General features: G+C 44.3%; 2 protein-coding genes across 2 annotated transcripts; both read left to right on the top strand.

The window, feature by feature from the left end:
* Positions 1–1,421: 1,421 nt before the first annotated feature.
* On the top strand, positions 1,422–3,541 carry myf6 (myogenic factor 6). Its single transcript, XM_084572977.1, has 3 exons — positions 1,422–2,557; positions 2,980–3,070; positions 3,156–3,541. The coding sequence occupies exons 1-3, from the start codon at positions 2,042–2,044 to the stop codon at positions 3,263–3,265; spliced, it is 717 nt and encodes a 238-aa protein (XP_084429103.1). The 5' UTR covers positions 1,422–2,041; the 3' UTR covers positions 3,266–3,541.
* A 5,000-nt stretch (positions 3,542–8,541) lies between these two features.
* myf5 (myogenic factor 5) lies at positions 8,542–10,447 on the top strand (the record flags this gene model as incomplete). Its single annotated transcript, XM_084573663.1, is given in 4 exon segments — positions 8,542–8,571; positions 8,575–9,150; positions 10,065–10,137; positions 10,251–10,447. Coding segments are annotated over 4 exon segments (876 nt in total).
* Between the last annotated feature and the right edge of the window lie 606 nt (positions 10,448–11,053).

Genomic DNA, 11,053 nt, shown 5'->3' with positions numbered 1-11,053 from the left:
CTATGAATATTTCAGATGCTCTGTCAGATAATGAAAGGCACCCTTGCAGCTTACAGAACCTGATTGTGCAACACTGTGCTGTACTACACACCACACACAACCGTGAGAGTGCCTCCTCCACTCAAGGTCCTTCTAAATTAGATTCATTCACAAACCTGTCCCCCAGTTAGGACGCTGACCGCCATCAGGATATGTGAATCCCTTACGTTTTTTTTTTGTTTCCCCCTCCGTCTCTCTTTCTCTCTCTCTGTGTCTAAAGCTGCTTCCGTCCTGTTTCATTTCATAACACAAGGTCACGCTGCCGTACAGAAATAGGAATCCCCCTCGCATTCCCGCCCGGCTGCCTGTGAAGTTTCCAATTGTGGCCCTTTTTCAGGTTGAGGCAAAAATGCTGCAGGCAATATATCACCCTCCTCGCCGGCTTTTATCTCCTTTATGAATCTGAAATGAACGAGCCACGCTTCTATTTATACCAGAACCGTGCATGCGTTTCTCAAAGCTGTTTTTTTTTTTTTGACTCTGCACATTCCAGTCTATTTATGCTGGGATTTTTATTTTTTTTCTTCCTACAGTTGGCCCGCACAATTCCCACCGGCTAAAACGGGCACAGCGCATTTGTGACGGCTGCATGTGAATGATATACAAATAAACTCTTAGTGGCTGTTTCACACTTTAGTGGCAGAGTGTTAAAGCTGCTCATTAACCAGCGTGCTGTTTATCTTCCTGCATTCTTTAAAATATGCTTCAGGGATATTACTGAATATTTCATAAAGTGCTTTTAAGTTATCACTAATGTTTATTTATGTTAAGTGAATTGTGCTTTATAGTAGGTAATAAGAAGCATTTCACATCGGTATTATAATAAACCGATAATTAGCCATTAATGTGGACTAAAGGGGCTGCCAGATTGTGTCTTTCTGCATAACTTGTGACCCATAATAATTGATTTATGAGATTTCTCCCACATGTTTACCATGTACATAAAGAAATAGAGTGCCAAAGCGTTCTAAATAATCCAGCATATATTTGTTAATAGTTTTCTAGTATGGGTATACTGCAGATTTATTAGAAGTTGGTGCAATTTATCAAATTGGAGGAATTTCAAAAAAAAAAAAAAAACTGTGTCCAGAGATGAGTCATTGTCATTTAATTTCATTGTGCTTTTAATGCAATTGCAAATGAAAAGATGTTTGCTTGAAGATGCATAAGAATCGGCTGCCCCTCGGGTCCCTCCATGACTCACTATGGATGCTAAGAGAATGAAAATGCTCCACAGAGAAAGAAAAAACAGTGTGTTTGTGTTCTCTTTTTGCATTTTTCATTTCCTGCATGAAGCCACAGGTCCCCAGACATGACATAAAAGACAAAAAAGACTCAATCCGTGGGCTTGAAATATTAATTTGTGAGCAAATTGGTATTTTGTGCCCATGAATTAGTATTTTGTGGCCTCAATGTACTTCTGGGGTTTTGTAGGAAGCATAGAAAGTGTGCAGCAGTGATTTGGGAAGTCTTTGCACGTGCATACTTTTTATTGAGTGTCATACAATCCCATGATTTGACTGTGACATAGAAAAATACTCATTTATTTATACAAAGAAATGTATTCTGCAAGAGAACAAAACTAACAGTTTTTTTTTCCAACCTGGCAACCCAGGAATTGTTCCTTCAAATATTTGGCTACACTGAGTTTAGAAATCAGTAATGAATAGTTAAAGAACCACTGGCTGTGGCTGTGCAAAGCTGTGAAGTGTGAGTTTAATGAATGTATTTGACTTTACCATTAGCAAATACCACAGTGCATTTGCACATATGCACCTGTCCTGAAACCTGAGGGGACAGAAGGCCTTAATATATATTTATTTCCTGCACAAAGTCAGTATGTTGCAAAGGCCCATTGAAAATAAGATGCTTGTTGCAGTGTGGCAGCCAAAGCCTTGGATAGAGTTTCACATTCTATATATAAGCCTGTTGACTTGTGTCCCCGCTGCTCTATTTAAATGCCAGAAGCCCACTGTCCAAACGGAGAGAGGGGCGCAACAATATGATGGACCTTTTTGAGACCAACACTTATCTTTTTGGTGATTTGCGCTATTTGGAGGAAGGGGATCATGGAGCACTGCAGCACTTGGACATAGCGGGGGTGTCCCCCCTGTACAACGGCGACGACAGCCCGTTGTCCCCGGGCCAGGATAATGTTCCGTCGGAGACAGGAGGGGAGAGCAGCGGGGAGGAGCACGTCCTTGCGCCCCCGGGCCTGCGGTCGCACTGCGAGGGCCAGTGCCTCATGTGGGCCTGCAAGATCTGCAAGAGAAAGTCCGCGCCCACGGACAGACGCAAGGCCGCCACGCTCAGGGAGAGGAGGAGGCTCAAGAAAATCAACGAGGCCTTCGACGCGCTGAAGAGGAAGACCGTGGCCAATCCCAACCAGAGGCTACCCAAGGTGGAGATTTTACGCAGCGCCATCAGCTACATCGAGAGGCTACAGGACCTGCTGCAGACGCTCGACGAGCAGGAGAAACCCCGCAACGGATCTTCCTTTAACTCCAAAGAACACAGTGTAAGCTTTGACCGGCAGCCTTCAGAGAAAGCTCATTATTCCCTTGCTGTTCTTTCTGTGCGCCTTTGGGACTTTCAAATGACTTTCAAATGACATCACGACGAATATGCGATGTGTTATTATTCCCCTTTTGCTTCAGCAACGTGCCTGTACGGTCTGTTAATGTGTTTGTGGTGCGTTTAATGGCATTATAATGTGTTTAGTCTTCGTCGATGATGTTTTTATTCCAGCTGTGTGACATTTACTGTCATCAGCGTTTGCTCCTATTAAGATTCCCTTGAATATCCTTTTTCCTCCTCTAAATAATAACATTTATCAAGTTTCTGGAACTATTTTTTCAAGTGCATTGCTTGAGTTTGATGGAAGGAACTCAATTTAAGTTTATCCATAAACACATAAGGATTCCGTGTGTGTTTCCACAGGTGGTCGGGGACGATTACCACTGGAAGAAGTCCTCTGAGACATGGGCGACGTCTGCTGACCATTCCACTGGAGCAATGAACCAGAGAGAAGGTCCAAAACCCTTCAACACAATCACTTGTAAATACTATAACACAATTAACAGTCGGGCATTAATGAGTGTCTCCTTTGCTTTCAGGAAGCACTGAGTCTTCAGGGTCCTCTAGCCTCCTGCGTCTCTCCTCCATCGTCAACAGCATCACCAACGACGAGAAAATCAACTTCTCTGAGGGCGTCTCAGAAAACTGAACTATTAGTGACTGGACAGCTGGTTTATTTATTTGTTTTATTTGTGTCCAATTTCCATAGTTTATCTCTAAATTATTTCCATGCTTATCCAACCATTCTGGCTTCCGTTTTTGTTATCCGTTTGTACAGGAAAGAGCAACAAATTTGTACATATTTTATATCGACGAGATGTTTAGATGTATTTATTTTGTGTTCGAGAGCTAAAATCTTCCTTAAGAAAGCAGGGAATTTATTTAAATGTTTGTACATAGCTGACCAACCAAATAAATGACAGTATTATACTCATGTAGTTGTTTAATTTTCTTTTTTTTTTTGTTTTTATGTAAATGCTCGAAGGGTAATGTTCCAGTAGGTTGCCCTTCACTGGATCTCTGCATGCACTATAGGTTGCATGAAAATACTTCTACTACTACTACTAGCAGCACCCCCAGCATTCACGGCCATTAGGAGTCCATAAAAACTCCCTGGAATAGCTCGATGCCGGCCTGCGTCTCTCTTTGTTCCAACTGGCATCCAGCAGGCCTGAGCCCACAAACAGTAACTCGAGTCCCTTCCAGACGCAGCGTGCCTCTGCCCTGCTCTCCTATCATATGTTGGGGACATGGAAACTTGGGCTGCAGGCAGGAGAGCAAAGCCCAGCGGGATAATGAAGCTATCTGAGCCATTAGGTCTTAATTCATCATCATCGCATGGCAAAGCGCTTGCGTACGAGCTATTAAAATGTGCGACACGGTGCTAATGGCATGGAAATTCCTTAAGTCTTGCACGGCATGTATTGTACGCAGTGAGTTTGCTGATGATGTCAAAAGGCAAAGGGAAAACTACGGAAGTGGATTAGTGCCACTGTAAAAAAAAAAATTTAAAAATTGAGTTTTGTCTTTTTTTCCCCTAAATTTTACTATTTTAAAGTGTGACATGAGTAAAAAAATCTAAATCCTCAAAAAACTTTGGTAAAAGTACTTTAAAAAAAAAAAAAAAAAATGTATTTCAAAATTTATGGCACTAAACCTCTTCCATAGAGAACAAAAGTGCGAAGGTTCACTTTAGCAATGGTGGAAAGTTAAGCTATCTGAGCCTTTAGCTCTTAATTCATCATTGTATTCATACATAGGAATTCATGAGTCTTGCTTGTCATGTATTGACACAAAAAGTTTGTTGATGCACTTTTTTTTTGTCAAAAAAAACTGGGGAAAACTACGGAAGTGGATTAGTGCCACTGTGAAATAAAAAATGTATTTGAGTTTTTGGCTTTAATATAATGAAAGTGTGACATAAGAAATCTAAATCTTCAAAGAAGATTTTATTTAAAAATCTGTGGCACTAATCCTCTTCCATAGCGAACAAAAGTGCGTAGGTTAGCTTTAGCAATGGTGGAAAGTGAAGTTTATCTATCTCTACTGCATTTGGGAGAACATCTAATAATATAGGCTGTCTTTCAAAACTTTATATGGTGAACAAGAAGCATCACAGCCAAGTTTTAAGGTCACAGAGGTCACTTCAGTTGCAGGGAGTGGAATAATGAAGCTATCCGAGACTGTCGCTCTTAATTATCATCGTATAAATATAAATGAATCCTCAAATCCTTTTTAAGGAAATCTGTAGCACTAATCCTCTTCCATATAAAACAAAAGTGCATAAGTTAGCTTTAGCAATGGTGTAAAGTAAAATACCTATTACTACCTATATTGTATTTGGTGAAAAATATGTGGTATTTCACTTGAACCACTTTGACCTTCTTTCAAAACCTTTTATGATTAATTAGAAACATCACAGCTAAGTTTTAGGGTCACAGAGGTCACTTCAGTTGCAGGGAGAAGCGTAAAGCCCAACGGAATAATGTAGCTATCCGAGCCTGTAGCTCTTAATTCATCATCGCGTTCATACGAGCTATTAAAATGTGTGACACGGTGCTAATAGCACGGGTCGTTCAGTCTTGTGGGTCGTGTATCAACACAAGAGTTTTGGTGTTTGTTGACGATGTCGGGGGTGCGCTGGCCTCCCTCCGCCCTGGTTGACCTTTGGACCTCCCTCTTCTTTGCAGACGTAAAGTGTCACTCATGCACGTCAGAAGTTAAAGGCTGTGATGTAAAGAGAAATCTATTAGTGCCATTAAAACAAAAAATTAACTCTTTTTTTATAGAGGTCTTTACAGTGGCACTATTCATCCTCCATACATAAAAAGAAGATTGCATGAATTTAACATCAGCAATGGTGGAAAGAAAACACATTTACAAGTACAACACAAGCACCGTATTAACTTTTTCTTTTTCTAAACATAGTTTAAAACACGGCCAAGTCTGAAGGTCATCTCCTGCTCGGCGTTTTAAGCAAAAAAGTGTGTTGAGTGACTGCTTAAAGATGCCAAGATGCTCGGCAACAGCTGTGAAACTTTTAAGGTTTTATTTTATAGGTATTTAATGCCGGTTCCGCCTCTTATTCACAGTATATTCATCACTTATGCACTTTTATTTATTAAGAGCCAAAAAGTGTGAACGTAGAAGCAAAAACTATTTTAAGTAACCTAATCCAACCTACCTCCATCCACTCCACCATCTATTTTATAGCAGAAGATTAAACCTTCCCCATAAACAGATGATTAAATTACACCAGTACTGTATATAACAACATAGCTTGTCCTTGACTGGGTGCAACATTAAAACGCTGCTTATTTAAAACTTTTTGCCTCTTATGAGGAAAACCGTGTCCCTATCTCGCAGTGGGTCGTCATTTTGAACAGCGCACACTTTAATTTGAGTAAACGTACGAGAGCAAAGCCGGATTAAAAACTCTTTTCAGCGGGACTATCTCGTCGCAGATATCCTGTTTTCTGCAGAAACCAGGCGGAAACCCGATAGCTCCAAACAGTAATGTGATTTTAATGGGCTCCCGCTCACTCACTCACTCTGATAGCAGTGTTACTTCATTTGCAGCTCTTTTGTGTGATTGCCAGGGCGACGTCGGTTACCTCGATGACACTTCTGTCAAAGAAAATGAACTGTTTGCTTCAGTGTGACTGCTTAAACGTGTCTTAAAACCGGCCCTGTTGGCATATAAACCTGCACTTTGTTCTGCTGCAGCATTTTCTGCAAAAAACAAACTCATCCTCGTCCTATTTGCTCTGTCAAAGGCTTCAAGCACCAACTCCCCACAGAGAAGAAGCAGGCCCCTCTCCGAGCCCCCCCAACTTTCTCTTCTCCCCTGACTTTACAGGGATTTCGGTGTTACTGATGACACCATATAATTCTCATTTGGCTGTGAAGGCAGTGTTTTTTAAGAGTCGAGGCTGATGAAAGGCGAGCTGCCGTAGGAAAGGGGGGATAAGCCTGGAGGCCCGAGCGCTCCGATTTATCCAGACTTTCCTCCAATGTGCTGGCAAGGGAAGGGATTCGGCCCCGCGGCGCTGGCGGTGCACCTCTTTCTGCTCGCTGCCAAACAAATGGTGTTGCCACTCAAAATTTTTTATTTTTTTTATTTTTTTGGTTTCGCTAATTCTTGTGGGGAGTGTAAAATGCACTTGGAAACACTCTTTATATTTGGTTAAGCGATTTCTCCTGAATTAATGTTGATTCTTGAAACTTAGAGAGTTTCTGAAAGTGAAAATATCCAAAAACTATTAAAGCAGGTTTTAATTTTGCCAAAAAATGAGAATAGGAGAATCCATTAGACAGAAATGCAGGTGATAAATCGCCTCTCTGTCTGGGTCTGGGAGGTGCTGCGCCAAACAAGCAGCATATTAAGTCAAAGCGTGATGGCAGTTTAGAAGAAATAATGTTTTCAGACGTGAGGGAGGTGGACATAAAAGATCACCTCCTGCCCTTCACTTAGCTCTGCCTTTGACCCTTGAGAACAACAAGAAAGCAACCTCTGAGGGTTCCCAAGAGACCCAGCCTGGGTGCGCGCAGCCACTCCAGCAACACAAACTTATTCGCAATCGCGCCATGTGCTGCGCCAATCTGAGCCCGAGCGCCTCGATCAGCTGATCAGGTTTTCTCATTGATGGTGGTTTCTCAGCCTAAACGGCCTTTGATCCTCTCAGCAGCAGCAGCAGCAGAAGCAGCGGCCGCCGCAAGCGCAGGCGAGACCGATGTCTTCTTCAGCTGTGCGCAATCCAAACTCGGCCGGGGCAATTCACAGGCAGCAGGTACTGGTGTTTTCTTAGGTGTGCGCGGTTCCCAGAGAAGCGGGGGCCAAACGCTTTGACACATTGTGAGAAATATCCGCATTGTATCCTTGTAAGCTGTCACCAACATAATTACGCGAGGGTGCCCCCTTCTTTTCAGTCTGACCATCCAAATCTCATTAAAGCCATTTTAAAGTGTCCCAAACTTTATTTTATGGAATCAAACCTTATAAAAACCACAACATGTGTTTGAAAAAAAGTCTAAATTTCTAAAAGAATAACATTTGGACTTTGGGTTCAACTCAAAAAACACATTTCCCCTTCCCTTAAACAAAGGAGCAGATCAAATCGGAGACATCTTCACTATGAATAACACTGAATCCCTCGCTGCTTAAAGCCCCTTAGTCATCCACTTGAATAAAAACTCTGCACCATCACGGCCATCTGTTGTGTGCTGAAGTGAAGTGTTCGACTCAATAAAATTTAATGGTTAAAATTTGGTGCGTGGAGGCAAGATGGCGCAGGGTGGGGTGGAGGATTGCGCCGTGGTGTCAATGGTGTAATTGGTGTTTTTGATGAGCTCTGGCAAACAGGGGATCACCTCCTTTCGCGGCACCTTCGATGATGAGCCCGGGGTGTTTTAGAGGGGGGCTTGTCGCTGTAATGTGAATTCAGCCGGGCTTGAAATGTTACACCTTCCCTTGCAGCTGGGCTGCATCTGCAACGCTGCTGTCTGCACCGTAAAAATTGGCCTGCATACTCCTACGAGTGGTCACTCTCTCTTTTACCTCACAGTCTGACTAAGCGCCGCACACTCTCTGATGTTTATGTCTTCATAGCTGCGTGTCACTCTGGTTCTGAGCGTTTGACGCGACGCCTGGAGGTTGGTTGCGGATAAATCAAGAGAAGATAGTGCAGTTGTTTTGGAAACATGTGTGTTTAAGGCTCCTGAAACGCTTCCCAAAACGTTGTGGCCTTGCGGGAGAAGGGCCGGAGAAGGCGGTGATGAGAAAACACCAGTAAGTGCAGATGTGGGAAACTCTGCAGGGTACTGGGGGGTGAGAGGCAGCGCGTTGGGATGGGCAGGGAGGGAGCTGAGCTAACTCCAGCCTGCCTTCTGGCTGGGCCAATGGGCCATGGTAATTAGATCTGGCCAATGTGGGCCCTGGGCTTTGGCCTGGGGGCATAAAAGGGGGGCCTGGGGCAACAGACCCCTCATATCACTCAGAGGTCTCCTCTCTTTCACCCAACTCCTTCACCCTCCTTCCGTCTTCTACACCCATCTCATTTAGAAGCCTCTCCTCAGCAAGACATGGACGTCTTCTCGCCATCCCAGCTCTACTACGACAGAGCATGCTCTTCCTCTCCAGACAGCCTGGAGTTTGGCGCCGGCATGGAGCTCGCCGGCTCCGAGGAGGACGAGCACGTCCGCGTTCCCGGAGCCCCTCACCAGCCGGGGCATTGCCTCCAGTGGGCCTGCAAGGCCTGCAAGCGCAAGTCCAGCTTCGTGGACCGCAGGCGGGCGGCCACCATGCGCGAGCGCCGGCGGCTGAAGAAGGTCAACCACGCTTTCGAGGCTCTGAGGCGCTGCACCTCGGCCAACCCCAGCCAGCGCCTGCCCAAGGTGGAGATCCTGCGCAACGCCATCCACTACATCGAGAGCCTGCAGGATCTCCTACGGGAGCAGGTGGAGAACTTTTATGGCCTGCCCGGAGAGAGCAGCTCTGAGCCCGGGAGCCCCCTGTCCAGCTGCTCTGATGGCATGGTAAGAGCACATGTTCTGACTCTTCATGCAAACATTTTGGCTTGCAGGTTCTGGTTTGGGCCAAAGAAACTAGAGCTACAGCATGAGAGGCACCTGAAAAGGCCTCTGTTGTTGACCAGAATTTAAACCTGAGAACTTCTGCCACTTCTCACTACCTTGCAGAGTATTTAATTTCCAGCCAGAACTTGGATTTCCAATTTAGAAACCTATTAAGCTTATTTTGCCCCAAGACCTCAATTACCATGCTTCTCCATGCATGTCATACTCTCCCATAATTCCTTAATGCAAACATCGAATCTGTAGTGTTACGAGAATCTCTCTCCTCTGTTTGCCCCCGCTTATTATTGCAGGTCAATATGAATTAGTTTATCCGTCTGAGTTTGACAAGCTATCAGATAATACGGAACAACTTTTGACGCTGGATGGACTAATGGCTTTCCCACCATTGGACACTTTATGGCCCTAATAAACCAAACTAAATCCACCTTACTGAAGCCTGGCAGGAAAAACCGGGGCGCTTTTCTGCATTCCATCCTGACTGCATGTTCCGCGCCGCTGCCAGGATTTTCTGCAGATTTACTGGGAGAAAGTGTCATCTTGCACAAACTGGTGTTGCTTCCACTGATACAATCGATTCGCCACACTCAGAGCCGGGGCAGGGGAGGGGAGCGCACGCAGCCACGTCGGGCTTTAAGGTGGACGTGAAATAAAAGAGCCAGTAACTTGGGAATTTAGGATTTACTGTCCTGCCAGGGAACATCATGAAGGGCACTGCTTGTTTTTTTTTTTGTGCTTTATCCCCCCCCCCCCCCCCCCCCCCCGTCCAATACGTTACTGACACCGCTGCCTGTGTGTTTGCTGCCGTTTTATATGTTATTGCAAAGGGTAAATTTGATTTCTCATTCTCCTTTCAGGCTGACAGCAATAGTCCAGTGTGGCAACAGCTGAATGCCAGCTACAGCAACAACTATTCATATGCAAAGAACGGTGAGACCTTTTTCCTGTAACTTATTATAACTGCATGCTCTATTAGTCATATTTATTATCTGATATGAGGCTAGACTGATCACGCGTCTCTTCTTCTTCTTCTTCTTAATCAGAGTGTTTGAGTGACAAAGCCGCCGGGGCCTCCAGTCTGGAGTGCCTGTCGAGCATCGTGGACCGCCTGTCCTCCGTGCAGTCCAGCTGCGGGCCGGCCGCCCTGAGGGACATGCCAACCTTCTCCCCCGGCAGCTCCGACTCGCAGCCCTGCACGCCGGAGAGCCCCGGATCCAGGCCCGTCTACCACGTCCTGTGAAGGGAACAGGGGCCCGGCTGCAGTTTTTGCAAAAAGGAAGAGATGAGAACTGGTGGACCTTTTATACTGTAAATGAGACTGTAAATATGTAATGTAAATGCCCATTTATTCTATTCTATACCTGCTATTATAACCCAACGAGACGTATTTAAGGATGGCAGTTAATGTAATGCATTATTCAAACATGAAATGGTATTTAAGCAATGTTGTAACTCGTTACACTCCCTGTTGTTGTGACCATTAAATTGTTGGTTGTTTTGTACAAAAACTTTTTCTCCTTCTACTTTTTTTATGATCAAAAGGGGCATCAGGGGTATTTATGGTGAGGGCAACATTAACTATTGTTTGAAGAAACAAACATTTACTTTATAGACAAAATGGCACCGTTATCTAAAGGGTGAGAAGCTTTAAAAGACTTTTATTGTGAACACAACTAAGTTCATATTGATTTTCATAAAACTTTGTGCAAACTCAGCATAAAAAGGAGAAGTTATCTATCAGACAGGGATGGACACGGACAGCCCGCTAACAAGCTGAAACTGATAGAGGTCAGCTGAAGCCATTCGTCACTTCACAATCACTCATGAAGCCGTGAGTCTGAAATGT

This window comes from Chelon labrosus (assembly GCF_963514085.1).
Source record: "Chelon labrosus genome assembly, chromosome: 23".
NCBI classification, from domain to species: domain Eukaryota; kingdom Metazoa; phylum Chordata; class Actinopteri; order Mugiliformes; family Mugilidae; genus Chelon; species Chelon labrosus.
The sequence above is the reverse complement of the archived record's forward strand: the minus strand, read 5'-3'. Positions and strand labels throughout refer to the sequence as shown.

What these genes read in the sequence shown, in the direction of transcription:
- myf6 (XM_084572977.1), top strand. Translation starts at nt 2,042, where the DNA reads ATGATGGACCTTTTTGAGACCAACACTTATCTTTTTGGTGATTTGCGC. An exon ending in TTAACTCCAAAGAACACAGT is followed by an intron (nt 2,558 to 2,979) that starts GTAAGCTTTGAC and finishes GTGTTTCCACAG; the next exon opens with GTGGTCGGGGACGATTACCA. An exon ending in AGCAATGAACCAGAGAGAAG is followed by an intron (nt 3,071 to 3,155) that starts GTCCAAAACCCT and finishes CTTTGCTTTCAG; the next exon opens with GAAGCACTGAGTCTTCAGGG.